This window comes from Ambystoma mexicanum, chromosome 10 (assembly GCF_040938575.1).
Source record: "Ambystoma mexicanum isolate Mex_15411 chromosome 10, UKY_AmexF1_1, whole genome shotgun sequence".
Lineage (NCBI taxonomy): Eukaryota > Metazoa > Chordata > Amphibia > Caudata > Ambystomatidae > Ambystoma > Ambystoma mexicanum.
Window position 1 is genome coordinate 237,749,497 of NC_090932.1, and position 21,909 is coordinate 237,771,405.

At 45.4% G+C, this 21,909-nt stretch overlaps 1 protein-coding gene across 5 annotated transcripts in view; it reads left to right on the top strand.

Moving 5' to 3' along the window:
* The window catches only part of SLC39A14 (solute carrier family 39 member 14), a 255,898-nt gene that overhangs the window by 245 nt on the left and 233,744 nt on the right, over positions 1-21,909 (top strand). The window contains exons 2-3 of one of the 5 annotated variants that reach the window (XM_069617765.1): positions 2,626-2,816; positions 19,243-19,292. The exons of 2 other annotated variants lie outside the window; for them this stretch is intronic. Coding sequence is in view for 1 of the 3 variants with exons in the window: in XM_069617764.1 (XP_069473865.1) it covers positions 19,243-19,292 (50 nt within the window). In the remaining 2 variants the exon portion in view is untranslated. The remainder of the gene's footprint in view (positions 1-2,625; positions 2,817-19,242; positions 19,293-21,909) is intronic. 2 more of the 5 variants (XM_069617764.1, XM_069617766.1) reach the window with 2 other exon arrangements.

Below are 21,909 nucleotides of genomic sequence, written 5' to 3' on the forward strand. Positions count from 1 at the left end.
GGCGATGGGTACCTGACCCACATATCTACCTTATGGAGTCGCGTATGTATGATCTTTTCCCGGTCTCCGGATAAACTACTGTTATTGTTTAGGCATTAGGCACCCCATCAGTGCGTAATTCAAAGAGCCGAGCATCCCCTAATACAAAGCTTAAAACGTGCACTCCCGAGTGTCGAACGTACCAATTGTATACCACTGCAGCACTTATATATTTTTTTTCTTCATGCATTCTCTAAGAAGGATGATGCCTGTCTTACGAAACCTTTAATTCTCGCCTTTTATTTATTTTAAAGCCTTGGCTGGAGTACAAATTACCCAGCCTCTCCTGCATTGCTGAATGGGAAGAGGCAAAGGATGTGGCGATGTCCTGACTGACATCCTATGTGGTGGCATCCTTCAAGCAGCCCTCCTCTCTGCAATTGCAGGCATACTGTGCTTGCATACATAGGCAGTGCACATACAGTCGGAGTGCAAGGATCCATCTATTGACTCTGGAGCCCACACTCTCAAAAATAGCCTCTCTGGCAGCTCACAGTGTTGCGAAAGGTCCAGTGAGCAGATTAAGCATAAGCGTGACCATCGGCCCACAGACCCCGACGTCCAAAGCAAGTGGCAATACCCTCTGTATCCACATTAGTGTAGAAATGCGCAACCTCTTCCACGTGAGCAGGAGTATCCTACTTGACTACCCGCGAGGGTTAAGGGAAGGGAGAGACCCCTGCTGCCTCTAACAGTATGACTGTAGGTGATGGGAGGTGGTAAGTGGGTAAAGGTGAACGGGATTGGAATCAGCAGCAGGATGGCCACCCTCTTACCTGACCGTTCATTCGGCAATAACCTGGTCCCTGGAATTTCGTCTTCTGTGGAAAAAGACAGGACAGGGCTTTGTCTCCCACCCACCCCCAAACTCCAGAGAATAGGTTACGTCACTGGGTTTTCTGTCCGGAAGGTGGGAGCCTTCATTAATAGTGACTGACCGAACTAGGGCGCACGGATGGTAATGTGCGGGATGGTTGCAGTGAGATTCATGTGGGACCGGAGATGAGGCATTTGTGCACAGCATTTTAATTTTGTGAAGCTTGGGGTTTGATGCTCCCAGCAATTTCGAACCCTAGGCGGCGTGCAGTATCATTCTAGATTTGGGGCTGGTGATGGTAGAAAGGTATGCGTGCAATGCCATTGTGGTGTCGGCCCTGAAAGTCCACCTCAGCAGAGTGGGAGGTCTTTCTGCGTAATGGCTGCTTAAGTCATACTGCATTCCGTTGTGTGAACTCAGGGTGGTTGCTGTCTCATATCACCTCCATGAAAGGCAGCTTCAAGCTCATTCGGGAGGGGATGGAAGTTCACTTGTGTTTTATCTCTACACTAAAGTTTCTCCCCCCCTCACCCCTCCAAGGATTTGGAACGTGACGATGTTTTTCCTGTCAGCATGCAGGGTTGACAAGCTGCTGGCTGCGTTGCGTGCACTATCTTTGTCTCTGTTTTTTCTTCAAGGACACACGTTTGCCGTCTACGTGACCAAGCAGTTCTGATTGTGCTTTTATAGCTGGCTGGTGGGCATAGTTCTATTTTAAATGGAATGTGCGAGTATCTGAATAGTCGTGGTACCTGGACTTTTATTCACCGTTTGCACGTGATTACTCTGAAGCAAAACCAAGCGAAGGATCGAATGCGCTTTGGGACTGGACCTTTGTTTTTTTTCATTTTTTCATCTCTCTCGAGGTTCCACCTGGCAGAGCGTTATAGGCCAGGTAGGCAGACCCGATTATTTCCCTTTTTTTCCTCTATGGCTCTGTCACTCAAAAGTTTGGGAAGGGCGTATAAGCAGAGGTTGACAAAGAGATGGTAACTGTGTGGGACTGGTGGATCCACCCGCATTCAGGGTGTTTAGGCGCGGCGCAGCTGCGGGCTGTTCCCCAACATCGTTGCTATTAGTGTGTGGGTTTTGTTTACTTTTGCGATCAAGTTTTGTCTGTATTGTCATTTTAAAAAAATTTATTATGGGGGCTCAATAAATGAAAACCAATGTGTATTGAGAGGCTTATTATGGACACACCAGGGTTCAAAATATGATGCCAGTGATAATCAAGCCTGCACACAAGGATGGCAGGCCTATGAATTCGTAGTCGTGAGTTATATGTAGATAAAAACAATTTCTAACAACAAAATACCAAAAATGGGGCTGGTCTTTCTCTAAAGTACCTTTCGCATCCTGAACAGCAGTTTTGTCCACACCAGGGCTAGGGAAGGTGCACAGCCTCACTGTGGCGATTGGTGCATACTTTTTTGTGTAGATGTCTATGCCAGGGTATTGCAACCTGTGGCTCTCCAGATGTTTTGGACTATGATCCCTTATTAGTGACTATTCTGGCTAGGGCAGATGGGAGCTGTAGTCCCAAACCTGCAGACACCTGCTTATGCAGTGTGTGTGATTATTTGAAAATAACTGTTTTACAGGTATATCATTAGTAATGTTAGCAGTGCATATGCTGTCCAACTTTTCCCATATTTTATCATGAATGTAGCTACAGTAATCTACAGATGTTTAACGTGCAGCAAAAACATTTGAGACCCCTGTGATGTCGGCACATAATTATGTGTACTTTTTTTACTGTCTCCTAATAGATACATATTAATTACACGACTATTGCAGCATTGATATGGTTAAGAGTGAAGTAACTTCTAAAGATCCATCTGATGAATGGGAGTTCAAACCAGATATCTGACTTCAGTTAAATGTACTTCAACCTCAATCGTTCTTGCCGCCCCGTCCCTTCCAGAAGGGTGACTGCTCTCCTTTCTTATTGATATTTAAGGTGAGTTTCTTTTCCAACATAACAAGGTTTCTTGCATATTGGTAAAGCCTTATTGTAGGGAAGGAGAGCATAAGGTTGGAAGTGAACGTAATGGGCGACCATGAAAAGAAACGTGATATAGACTTCTTAGGAGCACAGATAGCTAGTTTACAGTGTATACTTGGTACCAACACCTGCTGCAGTAATTGTTGGTGTTCAGTGTCTGCATATGTGCGTCTCAGACTGTAAAATAGCACAGTTGACATTTTTGGGTTCTTTCTTTGACTGGAGGTTGAATGCATCTATGCAGTGAATGCTTAACTTGATTAGCAGTCCTACCCGCTATCATGAAGGTCTTCAAAGATGCCTTATTTTTTTGAGTGTCATGTTTCTTATGTTGACTTATACCATGTACTATTACCACCAGAGGCGGTCTCCAGGCGGCTCTGCAAGAAAGGGGACACAGTGGGTTAGTGAGGATAGAATGATAGGATAGGTCCAGAACCAGGAAAAACTGGCACCTGTGTTGCGAGCACAGGTTTGTTGTTTCTGTAAGGGCGAGGCCCAATGTCTGGGTTTTTGTATGTGAATGTCTTATGTTGAACGTATGGTTGTGTGTTTTATGTGTAGATTGGCTGGTATGTAAGGTTGTGGTTGTGCGCACTGGCATGTTGTATCCGTAGAGGTAAAGTACAGTGCCTGGGATTGTTTGTAATATGCGAGTGCCACTTATGTTGGGTGTGTGTAGTTTGGCTAGCCCCCATAGGGTATGTATATAGTACTTGGGAGGTTAGTTGGAGGGGAGCGGGGGTGGTTAGTACATTTGGTACACAAGTTCTTCTAGGATGCTAATCTTCACAATTCTAGCCAAATGTGGCGCATGGCTATTCTTCCCAATATGTCTATTGTACCACATTTCCTGCCCCCACTATACATACAAGTGCAACACCTTTCCTGCCCCAAAGTACACCTGGGTGCAACAACATTTTCTTTCCCCCCAAATACATCTAAATCCAACATGACATCTGCCCCCTAACATACATCTAGGTGCAACACATTCCCTTCCGCTATTCAGAAGCGCAGCGCAATGGCTAACTGTGGAGTGAAGCACAGTTCACAATAGTAGTGTAAGAATGGCCTGGTTTTCTGGAGTACAGTAATGGGTGTGCCACCTGCCTGTATCACCTTTAGGATGGATAATTATAAGGTGTGGCAGCATTCAACACAGTAGCCTAACCACATGGCGCATCACAGTGGCGCAGTGCAGTTCAAACTAGTGGCTAACCATATGGCGCTGCACAGTTCAACTCTTTGGCAAACTATACAGCACGACAGAGTCCAACGTGAGCTAACTATGGGGCTAAACACAGTGGCTAAATATAGGGTGTGGAAGGACCAGTGGAGAACCACCTTGAATGAACTTTGGCAGGGTAGTAGAAAAACAACTAGCGTTAACTTTTCATTTTGAAGTACAATAAATACCAGTTGCGTAATTAGGCGAGGTGCATGTAGGAGTAAGAAGTTGGGTAATTAGAGTGGTGGGGTCTTGCTGGAGTACAGTAATGGCTGCACTCCCTGCCCACAACATACTTACCTTAACCATTGCTGTAGGTTGTCTGGGTCAGGCGTCCCAGGCGAACACTGGAAAACACAGAGTGGAGCTGCTCACGGCTTCGGGGGGTGGGGGAGAGCACTGACAAATGAGAACCAAATGGGTGGGCAGAAAGGATGAAGGTGGATCGGAGAAAGAAGCAGGGAGAGATGGCAGTCGGGACAAAAGCTAAGACACCTGACTGCCTAAGCCAATTGCTAAGGGGTTGGGTGGGGAAAGGAAAGCAACTAAGGACTACAACACAGACGGGGCACTCTAGATGCAGACCAGCTCAAAAACTGATTGTAAACCCAAAAGGGCATAATGGATAACAACTGGAGAAATTATATTTTGTATTGATCGAAACAAATATGACCAATGGGGATGTGTCCAAAGTGACAAGGGTTTTTCCCCAGGTATTGGGTCATTCAAACCTCGCAACACAACTCCTGCACCAAAATTGCAACTTGACACACAACTCCAGCACCAACCCAGGTTCGACAAGCATGTACACCACTGAAAGACACAGCCCTTCCTACATTTCCCTATACACTAACTTACCACAGATAACCAACACCCCTCTGACAGACATCCACTGTACATTAGCAACCTGGATCATACATTAACCATTGCTGCAGACAACTCAAAATAACCACAGGAAGTACCATTTTCCGATTTGCACAAATCAATTTTGCACCAGCAACCATGCCCTGCTCCCCAAGCTTAAAAATTAATGCCCCATTTGGCCGAGTCCAATAACCTGTGCAAAGAACAGAACGTGAGCAGTGCAAGAATAAATAAGAATATGGGTCATATGAAAGGTTTTCACTCTGTATTTGTGTTTGTGTGTGGCTGTCCTTAGTATGGCTTAAGCAACTTCAAAGATTTGCAGCAACCAGGGACAAAATAAATGTTGGTTGTGCCACAGTCCGTCTGCTTTGAGAATATCCGGTGCAATGACTGGCTAGTGAGACAATATATCTTCCAAATAAATTGTTATGGAACTGTGGGAAAACCAGTGGCAAAATAACTCCATTCCAAGTGAGGGTCGTATGTCCCAGTATTAAAGGGACACAATTTAGTCCCCAATATCACTAAATCTGCCACATTGCAAGGGATTTTTTTTAATAATCACATTGAAGGATTCCAAAGACTACAATAATACTGTCTTCTATGTTAGGACTGATTATCTATACTCTGCCCTGGTGGACAGATGTATAGAAGGTCAACCTGGTTTAGTGACAGAGACAACTCTGGGAGCTGTAGCCAAACTGGTTGACGGTAGCAAGGCGTGTGATTAATGCTAAGTCCCAGTAGAGGTGAGCCTGGTAAGGGGTCCTCAATGAGGACACAGTGAAAAGTCAAGGATAACACTTAGACAATCAGTTAGAAACATATTTATGCCCATATAACACTATGAAAAATGGCTACTGGCATGTAATATCACACAACACATAAATATATAATCACTGGAGTAGGGTAAAATTCCTAACCTACCCCTGCAAAGGAAGGTAAGTATTAGAATGCAGCGGTACAGGTCCATAGAGATACAACACTAACTTTAGAAGCCCATCTTTAATATGTATGTGGCCTTGTGCCCAGAAGTTCGCGAAAGTTCCACACAGTTTTGTGAGACGCGAAAAGTAGCTTAGAGCTCCAAAGAAGAGTTCCAAGGGGTAGAGGACAAGTTATTCTAGCTAATAAAAGTGTCCCCCACTTTTGGAAAGCTTGCACGAGCAAGTAGTTATCAAACTTTTAAAAGGGAGATGGGGAGGAGGGGAGCGGAGGAGGGAGCTCAGGTAAGTACTGTTGCAACTCATCCCCATTCTCTGATTCTTCTTGCGACTTGGCTGTTCTGAAGAGGGTCCAAGGTCGCTTTTCCCCTTCAGCTATGGTCCTGGATGCCCAGGGGTTGCAGGTTTGAGCACTTCTCTGGTCGGTGAAATTCTGGTGCAAGGTCTTCAGGTTGGAGAATGCAGAACTCGATGTAGGCCCCCACTCAGCACAGCACTGAATGCAGGAAAGATGTTTTTGACGGTGGCCACTGAGGCACGGCGATGCAGGGGGACACTTGTGGTCAGCCGCAGCAGAAATTGGTTGCCAGGCCTTCTTCCAACGGGTCGACAGTCTCCTTGGATGTCTTGCAGCTGGACAGGATGCTTGGCTCCCTCAGGTTTTTTCCAGGATCTCTGAAGAATGAGTGCAGGAGGAGTCCTATTATTCAAAAATCAGGTAAGAGCAGACTCCCACTAGCCAATTAAAATTCTGGCCACCCCCCAGCAGTGGTCATATCGGGACCACTGGTGGCACAGCTCATACATACCATTCGGACACACTCAAACCACTTTGTGGATTAGGACCAGACAGCCCCAACCCACTTCCTGGCAGCAAACTCACATGGCCCTGCAGTAGCCTGCGAAAAGCCTGCTTGCCCGGGCACTGAAGTCCATATAAGGATTTTTCCTGTCCTCACAGGGCAGGAAGAAGGGTTTGCAATAATTTGGTCAAGAGACAAATGAGAAACCTTGTGGCACGGCCATGTTTTGACACTAGCCACCGTAGGTCGCCAAACGCAGTAAGGCTAACATAAAATAGCAAAAGGTAACTGCAGCCATGAGCTTGTCGCTTTAACAAAATCCTCTTGAGTGTTACTAGGGCAAAACAATGTGTGCATGTAAGATGCATTGTACAATCATGAAAACGTTACCAAAAGTGACAACTAAGTAACAAGACTTAGGGAAACAATGTTTCCCATTACTGACAGCCTGAAGGATATGTCCGTTTCCCTATGACAAATGAGCAAAAGCCAGTGTAGTGAAGCTGAAGGCATCAATGCACTGTAAAAAGAGCAGGTCGGATTCAAAAATAAAAAGCAGAAAGTTTGGGGGTCCATGGAGAGAAATCTTTCCTAACAGTGATTACTTACAAAATACACAAATCACATAGTAAAATAACATGACAATCTATAAATCCCAGTATTACCATGATAAGCCAAAAGCATATTATTTGGCTTGAATTGTACATCCTGAATAGAAATAGTCCCAAAATGCAAAATAATGGCAGTGTAAAAAATAAACGTTTTGAAGCCGTGTCGTTTTAGCACTTTAAGACATACACTCAAAGAAACGTGACATCATTTCTCACCAAGTGCTCTCTTAGCATCTATGGTGTTTCACAAAAAATCCACAGCATACTTTAGTTGCGAATGGAAATCTGTTCTGCGTGTTCTTCTAGCATAAGCAAAACTGAAGAGTGGTGGATGGACTTTTTTGAAAATTGATGTATTTTTTTTTTTACTCTTTTTATTTGTATTTAGTGTTAAACACTACTAGTGCTCTGGTCAAGCGCCCAGACCATCGTTTTTTCAGCCTGCACCACAATTAAGGAAGCAGGTGGGGTGGGAGGAACCATGTGCAATATCTGTCTTGATCGCACACCAAAAGGGACAGTCAGTCCGAATGACTTAAGCAATGATCTCCTATGTGGGCCGAACCTTGTGCCCTAATGAAGCAGCAAAAGGGTGGCAGGGTTACAGCTATTGGCATCCTGGCATATTATCTGTAGAGGTGAAGTTGTTAATTGGGAAAAGATGTGGCACTTGTTTCTCAAGTATGAAGATGCAATTGGGAGTGGTGGTGGGGAGAAGGGAAGGGATGGGCCTAACTCATAGTGGCAGCATGCTAAAGTTAAATCGGGTGGGGTGCTGGTGATTGGGGGGTGGTGGTGGCAGTGTGGTGGCGGGAGGGTGGAAAGGGGCAAAGATTACATGGAGAGTGAGGGGGGCAGTAGAGAGTGAGGGAAGACAAATTGTGACAACCGGCAGATTATCCGGGAAAGCTGCCAATACCACAATGTAATGCCTCATTTTGAACCCACTGATTGGTTGAGTTGCTGTCCTATGTCACGAGCCGAGTGCTAATGGGTCACTTTGTTTCTGCACAAGGCAAAAGCAACCCCAGACATACTTTGGTCTCATAAAGCTCATCTTCCGTGAGCTATAACTTGGTACTCGAGGCACAGCAGGCTCGTGAAACCCAGCTAGGCAAGTTTGTTCAAACGTGGCCCAAGAGCAACTCGAGTGAGCTATGTCCTTACCACCCTGGATTTTTGTTTTTTGAATAAGGGTTCATCCATCAATTGCCACAGAAACCATTTTCATACCAATTTGCGTTTCCCATTTTATGTTTTTGTGTCCCCTCTATAATAGATTTCGGAAATTATACGTTTCGCCATTTTTTATTTTTTTACACGAAGATAATGTACGATGTATTGGGATGCAGTGAGACTTTGAAAAAAAACACAGAACAGGGCAAAATAGATGCATGGAGCTTGGCTCCGTGTAGTGGCATGACAATCTCCTCATCCAGCTCATGTTTTGTGACACTGATTTCATATACTTGGATCGTTTGGGTAGCTACATGTTTCAAGTGCACTTGGTTGATTTATTCACTTGGTTTTCTCTCGGAGTATTTTAATATTCCTACAGGTTTGACGTATGGTTTGATTTTATTCTAGATATGTTTGTACAATACGTTCATAGTCTATTTAAATGTGTACGGTATACCTAATCCATTTTTTATTGAGTAAAGGTGATTGATATTTGGAAAAAGTTGTTTTCCTTGTTTATTACTGCACGTAAAGTTCTGATGTCTGCACCACTCCTAACTTAGCAATAGTTATCAGACTTCGGGATGTTTGCCTCCTTTCTGAAGTGTTGGCAATGGTGCACAGTAAACCATCGTCAGTCAGCACAGAGATGGAAAACCTGAATACTGTCCCTTAGAAGCTTTATGTTACTTGGTGTTTTGTAAAGTCATACGCTGGTACTGGTTGTTTGGTAGTTCATTGCTGCATTTAACTCGTAGACTGACATAGCCTACGTAAGACAAATTGCTAAATTGAAAGGCGCGCTAAAGAATGTTCAGGATCATAAGCAATACATGTGTGGGTTTATGGGTGTGCTGTTGATGGTTAACATCTTTAGCTATTGTTTGTGTGAGTGGTTTAAAATAGTTTGTAAAAGCAAGTGTTAAATTGGGTGCAGGTGCCCCAGTGGAACGAACGAGAAGGTAGTTTGGAGTGTGTGCCTGGCACCCACAAATTGGTAAATTGTGGATTGTTTGTTTCTCCGCTTAAAGCTATAGAAGACATCACGGATTTGTGAAGGCCATACCTTGGCCAGGATCATGAGCTAGGATTCAATCAAGTAGGTGCTAACGGCAAACCACTGCAAGCTTAATTCTATGTTCAGTCTTCTGGACCTTTCTGCTGCCTGCGACACACCACTGACCACCCATCACACCTCTGAACCGTCTCTGACCTCAGAATTCAAGGCAATGCTCTTGCATGATCGCTTCCCACCTCCTGATCTTTCGACATTTTTGGGGGGAATCTGATAACGTCCAACTTCACCAACCTCCGGTTGGGCGTCCCTAAAGTTTTAGACATGGGAATCATATCTCTTAACCCTATACACATTCTCCCTTGGAAAATTCAGTTTCAATTACCAGTTAAGCTGTAAAGTTGGGGGTGGTGATGGTGGGTTAATTACGTGATGTATCGGTGAGTGGGTGGTGTCAAAAGGAATGTTCACGCCTATGCAGGTGAGTGGTCGACAGTGAGGGGATGATGCAATGCTCCATCCCCCCTCGTGCTTCTATCCGCATCGGCTGTACTCCTAATTGGCCACAACAAATATATTTTAAATCACTGGAAAAGTAGAATCGTGAGACCTTGTCACCAAACATGGCCCGTGTACTTTTTCGGTAGTGTATTCTCAGCTATAAGGATGTAACGTCTATAAAAAGCACCTTGTTTTGCAAAATATCTATCCCACACACACACTGCAGTTCTGTTTTTGTGGTGATTTCCTACATTTTCACTAAGGGCAATCAGTTTTTTCTTTAAATGTAAGAAACAAAACTGTAGGACATCGCCTCAGCTAATTAATCAGATGACTGTGGTAATGGTTTTTAGCCAGCACTCCCCCTTTTTTCACTTGCCACATCCACATTTTTTTTCAAACAAAGGTTCCTGTTCATAGGTCATAAGTGTATAAAAAATGCTGCCCTTGACCAATTCAGATGCCCCATTCAGAAGCACGCCACAAGGTAATGCTATCCACCCTGGCTCTTGTTTCTTGTGCCTGGTTCTGTTTTTTTTTTAAAAAAAGGTCTCAATTTCTCATCCCAGTACTTCTAGACACCAGCCTCCATGATCAGAACCTTTTTTCCAAATTAAATACGTTCTGCCCCTCCCTCTGGAGGTACAGCCCCCTCCCTTCTTCCACAGTCCTCAATTAAATTTTGTCTGCCCCCTGGACTGGGACTTGCAGCCCCTTGCCGCTGCTCTCTGAGGGACTGGCTTGTGGGCAGGTGTGTTAATACCGTCCTCTGTACCCTCGTGATGGGATGTGGAGAATATGGGGGCAGTAGGCCAGAATCCCCTGCCGATTGGTCCAGAGATGGGAAATGACTCCACATTCGGAAGGAGGTAAGTGTTGAGGTTGAAAGCCATGGCAGATAATGGGCTGGGGGCCCTTCTGGGCTTGTTGCCGACTGTGGCAGTGTGTTATATACACAGGAGAATGTTGGGGCCTACAACTGCCGGCTTGGGGAGTATTGGATATGGATGGGGCTTAAAACCTGCCCTTACCTGGTGACCTTGCTGGCAGCCGCTTCTGTGGCATAGGTCGCTGTGGACAGCCAGTCGTGAAACATTCATGGCTGGGGAGAGTAGAGTTCCTGCCCATTTACGCCCCATTAGCCACTCACAGGAGAGGCATGGTGGGTGGTGGCATAGTTGGGCTGGGATTTAGGCGGTATGGATGCCTCCTGCGGATGTGATGGTGCACCTTGATTTTAGGATCTTGCAGGTGAGTGTGCATGCTCGGGCAACTACAATGTATTGTGTACAGACCAAGAGATTGTGAGAAACATTGTTCATGGTTATGGTGAGCTGCTTAATAATCACTTGGCGATTGCACTGGCTCTCTACTTCCAGTCTGTTCCTAGAGCAGCGATAAGTGTAGGGTGTCTGAGGATACCAACTACTGCCTAGGCTGGGGGAATGAGTGGCTCTGGCAACACGAGGCCCTGTAAGGGAGGGCACCTTAAGCTGCCTTCTTTGGACGACACGCTCACAGCGAAGAGATGGAAGGCGCGTAAGAAGCTAAGGGCCTCTGTCTGAAAGGAGATTGTACAACAGGCCTTGGAAGATATTCCGAGGCACAAGAAGGCCAAAAACGAAATATGTATATTTTTGGACCTATGCCCGAAGGACACGCACACAAGTTTACTCTTGGGCTAGCAGCACACAACGCCGCATTTCGAGGTGCAACCTTTTGTGCTTGGCCCTCTCCAGCTCTCTGTTGGAAGGGGGGGTGAGTGTGTCGGTGGGGGGCCCCCCCACTGCTCTGCATAACCGCCCGCTCTCTCTTAACTGCTGCGGACTCAGCCTCCGGCTGCCCGTTCGTGTCCGCCATCCACAGTGCCCGGCCGGAAGCACGGGGGCACAGCACAGTCCTTTTATGTGCAACCTCTTGTGCTTGCTTCCGGCCATGCTTCCTCTAGGATGCAAACGGACTTTTTTAAAAAACTTTTTTTTGGTAATCTTTCTAATCATCACGGTCTTACTCTTCCTGCGATTATGGGTCCACAAATGAGGACTGCGATCCCTGGGGCAAGTATCTGGACAAGGAAGCCCTACCACAGGTGCAGGTGGTAGGAAAAAAAAATAGATCAATATTGTCCGTCTTGCGGTAGTCGGCTGCATCGAACTACTGTCATTTGCTTGATAATGTATGCTTTTACACTGGACAAGCTCCTCAAACCATTTACTAGTTATTTCTATAACAACTCAGGAATTTCCAATGGATTTCATGTGAGGTGTTTACGTTTACAAGCGTTTCATCGGCAGTTACCTTCACCGCCTTTGTTGGGCTCTTGTTGGTCATACGACTATCACACACATTGATCTAGATATAGATTTGTGTTGATGTGGGGGGCATGGTGTAGGGGTGGGGGAGGGAGGTAATATGGGGGCGCTCCTTTGAAAAGGTTGGGTTCTAATGTGGCTGAAACCACGTGGATCTGATTACACAATATGCAATTTCTGCTATTTGTTTGCACAGGTACAGTGTTAACACACCATGTTCTAGGTATTGCTATTTGCCAGGTAGTCCTTTGAATGTTCTGATATTGCCATGTTTTTTACCTGTAAATCTCATTATCCGCTATTGCCATCAAATGCCCCATATTCGCTCCCTTGTCTAATGCACAGGTTCACTTTCTCTGTTGCCATGTCCCCAAATGGCTAGCTGTACCAGATTCTGACGGCCACATACATGATCCTGCTATGTGGGAGGGAGTGCTGCATGGCTGGCCCACATCTATGGGGTAGATGGGCCTGAGGTGAAGCCGCACAGCAGCACTACTTAGCTGGCTGTGGCACTGGGAGTGGAGTGGAGGGGAGAGCAGTGTCCCTCTGCTAGGCCTGCCCTTCCTGCTTCAATGACTGTGCTGCTTTAGGGTAGGGTTTGGGAAGCCCTGACCCTCCCACTACCCGAGCATTGATGCCTTTCATTGCTAGTCTGGGGCAGTGATCTGATCCTTGCACTGACCAGAGAGTTGGGTTGAAGCTTAGCAGGGATTTCATGTTCATTGGCTGCTGTTTTTAAGTTGGCTTTGAACACAGTATGCATGATCGCCTCCATATAACCCAATCCCTTAAGGCATTCTGACATGGCTTTTTTGTAAAATAGCTTAACTTTGTTGGAAAGGTTGGCTCTGCCGATGTACAGCCACATTGAATAATCGTGATGTTTGTACTATCTTTGTTTTATTCCAGAGGGTACCTTCCTTTTTTTTTGTATGTGGTTTTTAAGGAATGATCTAATGGATGAAGTGGAATGATGTCGGTCGACATAATCGTGTTTTGTCCAGGACTTCCACATTGATGGGTCCAATTTGCAACCCTTCGTTGGTTGCTAAAAGCATTTGATTTAATCATTGTTGTCACCTGTATATAGTGGCTTGAGTGTGTCAGCTCATCAGGTGCCCTAGTTCTCAACTCGCATGCTTTTGGCGGGTGTTGCCCGCTAACGAAATAGTTCAATCACCTGCCAAGTCTCTTACCCGCCCATATAAGGCAACGGGCTCTCGCCCACCCAAAACAAAATCGTATGCTTTCACCTGCCATGGAGAAGTATGAGGTGGGCAGTGGTACCAGCAGAAGACTACATGATATGATAGAGCAGCAGGCTAGAAATGGTGAGCTGTGCAGTCATTCAGGACCTTGTGTGTCTGTTTTAAATTTTTTTATTTTATTTTTTTACACCTTACTTTTTGGTACTAGAGCCTCTGCTATTTGAGATGTACATGGCGTTAATCTGGCCCACCGTTCTTCTGGGAATTCCCCTGGGTGGGTTTCAGGGTTTTAGTGCTCCAATTTTAGGCAGTGCTCTCTGAGCTTTCTTTTTGGTGAATTTCTAATTTGTTGACTGGGAACACAGCTTTCCCGTATGTGAGGTGTGTGTGCAGGAATCTGTGAGACCTGGATTGAATTACCAATGTCCTTTCCTGCTCTGCCTAGGACTGTACCCCTCCCCCTACCCCACCCCCCGCCCTATTGTGGGTACTTTGCTGCCCCTGAAGGGTGCGGGGGGGGGGGGGCTGCATGGATGGTGCATTGCTGGATGACCCTCTGGTGTCCTTCCCTGTCTGTGCAGTATTGTTACCAAATCTACTGTGCTAGAGGGTGGATTAATCTGAGGTGGAATTTAAGGGAAATAAACTTCAGATCAGTCCCTTTGCCAACTCCCACTAGAGAATCCACTTCCTTCCATGAACTGAAGCAGTACAAGCCCCTTTGGGACTTCAGATAAGGGAAACTAAGTTTGCAACCCACACTACCAGGATCTACTTTTGACTCCCTGGGCCACTAGCAGGGGACATGCCTACCCGTGCCACGTACTGTGTTTTGGAATGTTTGCAGCATTGGATACAAACGGGCAGGAGCACCTGTGCCAGTCTGCATTACATGCTTGTATTCTGAGCACTCTGCCTACTTTGCAGCCCCTCTCCCATACCCTTAATTCCACTTACCGCCCAAGTCCTATGCCACTCCAGTTTGGATAGTTTGCTTTGCTAATCCTTTCCTGCACCCATGCCAACATGGAAAGGGAGCCATTTTCGGATGGAGATCCCACCTTTACCCCTTTGCCGCAACTATTACTCCGGTAATGGTTGCGGCATAGTCCCGTAATAGTTACTCCCGTATCATCTGCTTTCCCACTAGCTTAGCTCCCTTTATGAATAGACTCGGGGCAAAGCTAGGAGGAGCGGTACAAAAGTAGTAACGGAAAAGCCACTGAAACAACTGTGTCATGTGTGCTTAACTAAACTAAAATATCTTCTGAGACTTATTATTTTATGAATCATAAAAAATGTAATCAACAAAACCTCAGTTGCTCTGGACAGGCATCCAATCTATATCCTCTTGCACTGTTAAGTAAAACCCGTGTGATCATTAGTTAATGCATTATGTTGACCACTCTTCCGCACATACACGTTAAAAAAATGTTTTAAGCAGGAACACTGTATTCACTTTTATGTAAATACCCACACCTTAAGGCCACAAAATATTTTGTTCAATTACAATTGTTTAAATTGATAACTGGGCAACCCTTCAGAGACTTGTATATGAAATTGACTAAGGGTTTAAATGGAATGAATGCCCCGCATGATAATTAGGGATTAACTGCAACCTGAGTGAGGAATACATTAGTTTAATAATGGCCTTCTTGTTTGCAGGTGGTGAGAAGCTACTTGTGCTTCCATAGACTGGTAGTACATGCAATGCTAACACAGGAGTAGCTCTTGCGCGGCTCTCTCCAGCTGCCGCGATGCATAAGGCTGCATCCTTTCTAGTCTCCCTGCCCACCTCCTTCAGACCAAACATGCAATATCGAAGCCCGGTAGGGGATTGAGGCACCGAAAAGGCACTTTCTAAATCACCAACGCCTGCACGCCATCCTCACCTCACTTCCATTCAGTTATCTGCCTGTCTGAATGCAGAGTGGCATTCTGCCATCAAATGTTTGCTTGCCATCAACAGTATGGCATAGGGATTCAGGTACACTAAAATAAGATGGAATAGCATGCACTCCCGTGAAGTAGATTGCTCCACTCCACGGTAGTCCTCAAAAGCATGGATCTGTAAAGAACCCCTATATCTGGATCGGGACATTTGTTTCTCCCCGCTTCCTGCCATCCCCTTCCACAGAGGAGTTCAAGCTGAAGGTTTTTGCAGAGCTTTGATGTAGACGAGGAAGGGCCCATTGGCTCGCACTTCTCTGTTCATCAGGTGCTTCTCTCCTCTTTGGTCAGGCAGAAAAATAATCACACGGGTCATCAATAAAACTAGTTTGTAGGAGACTGCTCCTTTATTCTTAAAGTCTATGCATGTTCACATGCAGCCTAAAAGCCTTGCAGCTTCTTAAGCAAGTGGGTTTCTATGTACACTTCTACGTTGGCACTGTGTAGACCTGCATTCCCTATGCACGGTGCGATTGTAGACTTATTCATATCACATTGGAGGCTTGAGATACACTTCTTGACAATGATGGGGTGTTTTTAGTTGGGAGGGGGCTTTCATTTAAGAAAATAACTATGGAGTGGCAAAAGCAGATTTAGTAAACCAGTGATCTGTACCCCTATTGCCAAACACAAAGGAAATTTACATTGTAACGCCAACTGTGGAGCTGGGTTTGTTGTTCACTTGATTTCTCCACAATTTTTGCAAAAGTGGAGTCTATTGGCTACTTGTTTGACACAGGGGTTTCACACAAACCCCAAAAGATGTTGCATGTGGGTCATCCGTGAAGGACGGAAAGAATGTTAGAAGCCTGACATCAGGAGCAATAACTATTTTTTTTTTTTTTTTTTTTTTTTTTTTTTTTTTGTGGGATGTCGTATTAAAGCTGAAAAATCGAATGTTTCAAAATGGACAGAGGCCATTAAAACATGGCTGCAGTGGTGAATCATTAGTTGGGACTTTTCTAAAAAAAGAAATTTACTCCGAGGATATGTGAAATCATTTGAGTGGAGACGGATGAAAAACATTTTAGCCAACTCTACGTGTGGGTGGGTGTGTGTATAATATACATGGAATTAAGCTGGGTTTAGTAGTCCTGACTTCTTAGACCTTCAATTAAATGGGTTCAGTAGAATGTAGTATGGAGAACTGGACAATTCAAGCCCATTGAGATGAGTTCAATTCAAAGCATTGCATTAAAATGTACTTTTATTATGAATACGAAACCGACCGTGGTGGTGTAATGTTGCTATGTTATAAACGCCTGATTTTAAGCAAGTGTTTCAAGCGGGTTGCTTGCTTGAATTCTCAGGCTGTGGGGAAAACCTACCAGCCGGAGCTGCAGCTAAGATTAATGGCACATGATGACCGGAGGTCGAAGAGATGTAATTTAGTAGCAGGTTTGTGGATGAAATGGCCCCTGAGCTTTCCTACACCCGGTACCACAGTGAGGTGGGGAACGGGAAGAGGAATGATACTTAACCAGGATTTGTGCGGGGTGTATACCAGTCCTCTGAGCCCCCTTGATTGTCCTGGAACAAGGACCATAAAAAAGGGCGGGGTCAGGAGATGACTGGGAAGTGCTAACCAGGTTGAAAAGCCCAAGATGGGTAAATTAGCTTGTATGGACCATACTGTGCAAATTGATGTTGCTGGAAACCAGTTTTGTCAAGGGATCCGAATTCTGCCAGCTACCCTCCCTTTGGCAGCTATAGTAGCAGAACCCGCACCCCTCCCACCTATATTGCTTTTTTTTACTTCAAAGAGTATCCTTTATTGAATTTCATGTATTCCTGCCCGCACTCTTTCATTGGATCCTGGCTAGGCGGAGGTTTGACTTGCAGGGTAATGGCAGTAGTTGGAATGTACAGGAAACCATGTATAGACGTTTTATAATCCTCATGATTATTAATACTGTTCATGTGCATCCATGGTGAGCCCATTGTATTACTACTACCTTTGGGGTCAGGGGAATAGCCGATGCTCAGTTCTCATCTGGAATGACCAATTGAAACTGTATCTGGATTTTGGTGGTGGGATGATAGTTTATATTCAGTTACTGGAAAATGCATTGGATTCCAAATGACCTTGTCAAAGGTTCAGGAAATGACTACCTTGGGAAGGTCAGAAGAGCACCGAGTCTGTGCAGAGTAATCAAAAAGCACGATGCAATGGAGGACCAGGCCCACTTTTGTACAAACTGATTCTTGTAAGGTGGCTGCTAATTGAAACAGTTTCTGAAAGGCCACTTTCCTGTCTGCTCTATGAATATGTAAAGCGGGCTTAGGGGTAAACCCCCCCCCCCGTCTATCCCTTGTTTATAAAACATTTTCTAAATCCTTTTTTGGGACATCTATTCTGCCTGTAAAACCAATGCAAATGCATATAGATGTAAATGTACCGATAAAGGCACCTCACTGTTTCAGGCATACTGTTGTAAAATTGAGGTAAATCCACTCCTTTGATGTAAAATACTGTCACCGGATTTTTATAGGCAGTACCTTAGCCAATATAAGTATTGTAGTTGCACTACAATGCCGGAGGTTCTTGGAAAAGCTAGTCCGGGCACCGTGCATATTTTCCTTCTGGCTGTAGTGGAGCAACTCTGGACAAATGCTTGCAATGAAAAGAAATCCATTGATCTTTTTTAAGAGTCTGTGGGGCTGAGTATGCAAAGGCATGGGCTCAAAGTACTTCGTGACCTGGGCAAATTAATTGTCAGAAACCTGGTGAACCAGAATAATTTGTAGCCGTAATGTTTCAAAATAAGGGGTTAGATCAGGTAGATGCCGCACGGTTGCGAAAAACATTTTTGAGGCCAGTTATGTCAGGGCCAACAGGCGAGATTGAAAGGGGGGGGTAGTGGGGAGGTGGCAGTAAGGCGGAAATGATATAGCATGGGTTACAAACTACTAGCCAGCCATAAAGTCACTTGCCCCCTACATTCTACAGCTACACAGAGCACGCCATTACCTACTCGCCAAAAGTCCATTATTGCTAGCCAGTTGATGGCGGCGGGTACACATTTTGAGCCCTGGCATAGATAGACACCTTAATGTGCTTCCGGAGAGCTAAGCAGAGCCACACATTTCAGTATGTGACATGTATAGGGTGTGTTGCAGCTGGACTGCCAGTCCAGGTGAGGCATAGAGAATAGTGGTGGCTGCATGATTGGAAGAGTTTGATGTAATACAGTTTGTTCTCTTGCACCAGCCTGGGTGGACCACCTCAGTGCCAGGAAAGCAGTATGGGTTGAGACCCCCCACAGGAACAAGGAGTATAGGGGAAGGGAACATTTAGAAGGCCATATGTAGGAACCTATTATAAAAGCTCTATTGGTTTTGAAATCTATCCTGTTTGTTTTTGCTTTCGTGGTGTAATCGGCCTGTCTAGCCTGACCCTCCTGAAGGAAAGCTATGTGGACAAAAGAAGCACACAATTGTATGTTTACATTAAATTGCTGTTTGGCCCCTTTCTAATTGGTCATTAAACATTTTGTGTATTTCTGAGAAGCCTTGATTCGCTGTCCTGCTTCACTTTAACTGCAAGCTGCCACATTTTAATTGAATGCACAGTGAAGGGCCATCATTATGCGTTTTGGAGGGGGTGGGGGTTTGGCAGGGTCATCCAGATCCCAAGGCACAAGACATATCTAAACACTGTCCTGTGTTATTACTGAAAAGATGCATTATGCATGCTTCATTTGCACCTCTTTTTCACGTTGCACTTACTTACACTGACGTTTTGTGTATTGATATCTAGGAGGTCCCGACACCCGCAGACCGTACCTCCCACACGTCACACCCTCTAAGGTAAGTCACAGCCTCTACTACCGAGCACAGTCCAGGTAACATGCACACTCGCAATGGCACTCGGCTGTCAAAGGGACATGGAGTGTGATGCCCTTTCGTGCTGCTTGGCAAACTTGTGGGCTGTCTACTACACCATCTCCACTCCTTATTACAAACGTTGTCCTCTTTTTCCTATTCACCCACGTCCCTGCCCCTCCATCCAGCGTAAGTTCACTCACTCCAATCCCCCCACCTTCTTGTCCAGCCCACTTACTAACTGCAACCGTCTACCATCCTCCTACTCTTGGCCCATACGTTTACCCGCTTAGCCTTTGCCCCACCCATGCAACTTCACCCATCTCCCCGTTTGTTCCTGCTCTTTATCTTGCAGTCCTGCTTTTCCCAGGCCATCATCCACACTGCTTCAGACGAGGGGCGCCGAGTACGTGGGGGCTCTGGGGCCCGGGAACCCCCGGCAGAATGAAGTCGGGGCTGAGCCCCCCCCCCCCCCCCCCCCCCCGGGCCGCAGAGAAGAGACACAGTATGGATGGCCCTTTGTTCCATCCATACTGTGTGTCTCTCTGGCGGCCCGGGTGAAAGCCGGGTAAAAAACGATGTTTAAAAATTGAGGGACAGATGCAAAGCAAGAGGCTCTTGCTTTGCATCTGTCCCTCAATTTCTAAAAATCGTTTTGGGTTGGGTATACTTCTACATCTGTGAACGGATGTAGAGGTACACCCAACCCAAAACGATTTTTAGAAATGGAGGCACAGATGCAAAGCAAGTCTGTCCCTCAATTTCTAAAAATCCCTTAGGGCTGGGTGTATTTGTACATCTGTGCACCCCTCTTGGCAACAGGGCTTCTATAATTGTAATACTATGATTTTGTAGAGGCAATGCTAGTTTATCTTAGTGGGGCTGCTATACTTTTGATGGAACAACATCAGCACTTCTCAGTTGAGCTCCTACACTCTTATTGACAAGGCCCCACCACTTCTCTGCAGTTTTATTTATTTAAATTTTAATTGATTATTTATTATGCATGTAATACCCAGAGGTTTCTAAGCACAGACCGAGGGATCAAACCTGTGTTGCTCCATGTCGTCTTGCTTCCAAGGCGAGTACGTTGCCCCTGAGCTATCCTCCCGAGACTCTGAAGATCTGAAGTACATTTAATCATAGAGGACCAGAACTATTGAGCAAGTCTGATATCATCTTCATCATCAGAAAAACTCAACACTGTCGTGGTTATAAAAGAGCTAATATAGTTAAAGGGTTGGAATTACTCAGAATGTAGCCGCACTATTCAATAACCCAAAGTGCTTAATCATAGTTAATGTGAAAATACTACATTTCTCACCATTGGGACAGTACTGCCACTTCTCACAGAGGCTTCTACACCTTTTATGTTGCATCAATGATCCAGCCTACTGGACAGCTTCACTTTTAATGGCACTTCTCAATAGGACTGCTATACTTCAATGGGAAATGACCAACACTACCATGCAGGGAATTGCATACTCTTGATGCCACAGAAGCAGCACTTCCACCCACCACAGCTGCTTTATTTTTATTGGCACAGTGCGTGTAATTCTCAGCCGCTCTGCTTTACATTTAAACAGACCAAATTGTCATTTCTCAGCAGGACTGCAACACTATACCATTGTGTTCTGTATGTTGAGTGCTTCTTCACCACCAATGTGGGTTCATGGCACTCTCCCAGTGTCTAAATAGTAGATCTGGCTACATTCAATTGGCAACAGGCATGTCCCGAGCTGCCTGCTGTACATAAACTGCCGCTCAGAATGTTGGAAGCTGTGATGGGGCAAGGGATAGAAGGCTCGAGCCTGTAGGATAGTAGAATCTTAAAACCTGCTGACTTATTCTGGAGTGAGGGGCCATGGGGCAAAATGAGCTGGATCCCACATACAGGGGGTTGTTACCCCTTTATCTCTCCTTAATGAAAGAATGAGCTCTCCCAGACACAAGTTATCACCCCTGCACACACAATGAATTAATATGGTATGGATCTATAGATCGAGAAAAGTGGATTGAGAATTCAGTGTTTTAACAGAAATATAATTGTCTTCCCCGATGGGAGACTGTCCCCATTAATATACATGGGGTCACTGAGATGACCAAGAGTGAAACTGTACGTTCAGTTGTGAGATTACCAGCAACAGGTATACTATGCTCCAAGGAGTGCGGTGCCCACTCAATATATCACACTGTTTAAAGGTGTGTGACCCCTCCTGAATGCTTGGCCAGAGTTTCACACTGAAGAAGTGAGCATGTGATCCAGGGGGGGGGGTCTGCAGCCCACACACATGCTTGGAATTCCCATGCACCCACTTGCGAGATTTGCACCAAATTAGTGAGATTGTGCTCCAAGGTAGGAGGCACACCCACAGTCTTTGCTCTGAGGTTTGACATACTCACAGGATGGGATGGCATTTCGTTCGCCCATCCTAGTTGTGTTGCTCTGTCTTTTGAGGGCTTCTATAACCTGGATGATTATAGAGCGGTGGGGTAGGGGCAGTGATGTCTTACTGGAATGCAAGTGGAAGGCTTAAACCTCCTTCTGACTTGACTTTAGTATATGCAGTACATGCTTCCCCTGAGCAGCGCCCTCCCCACA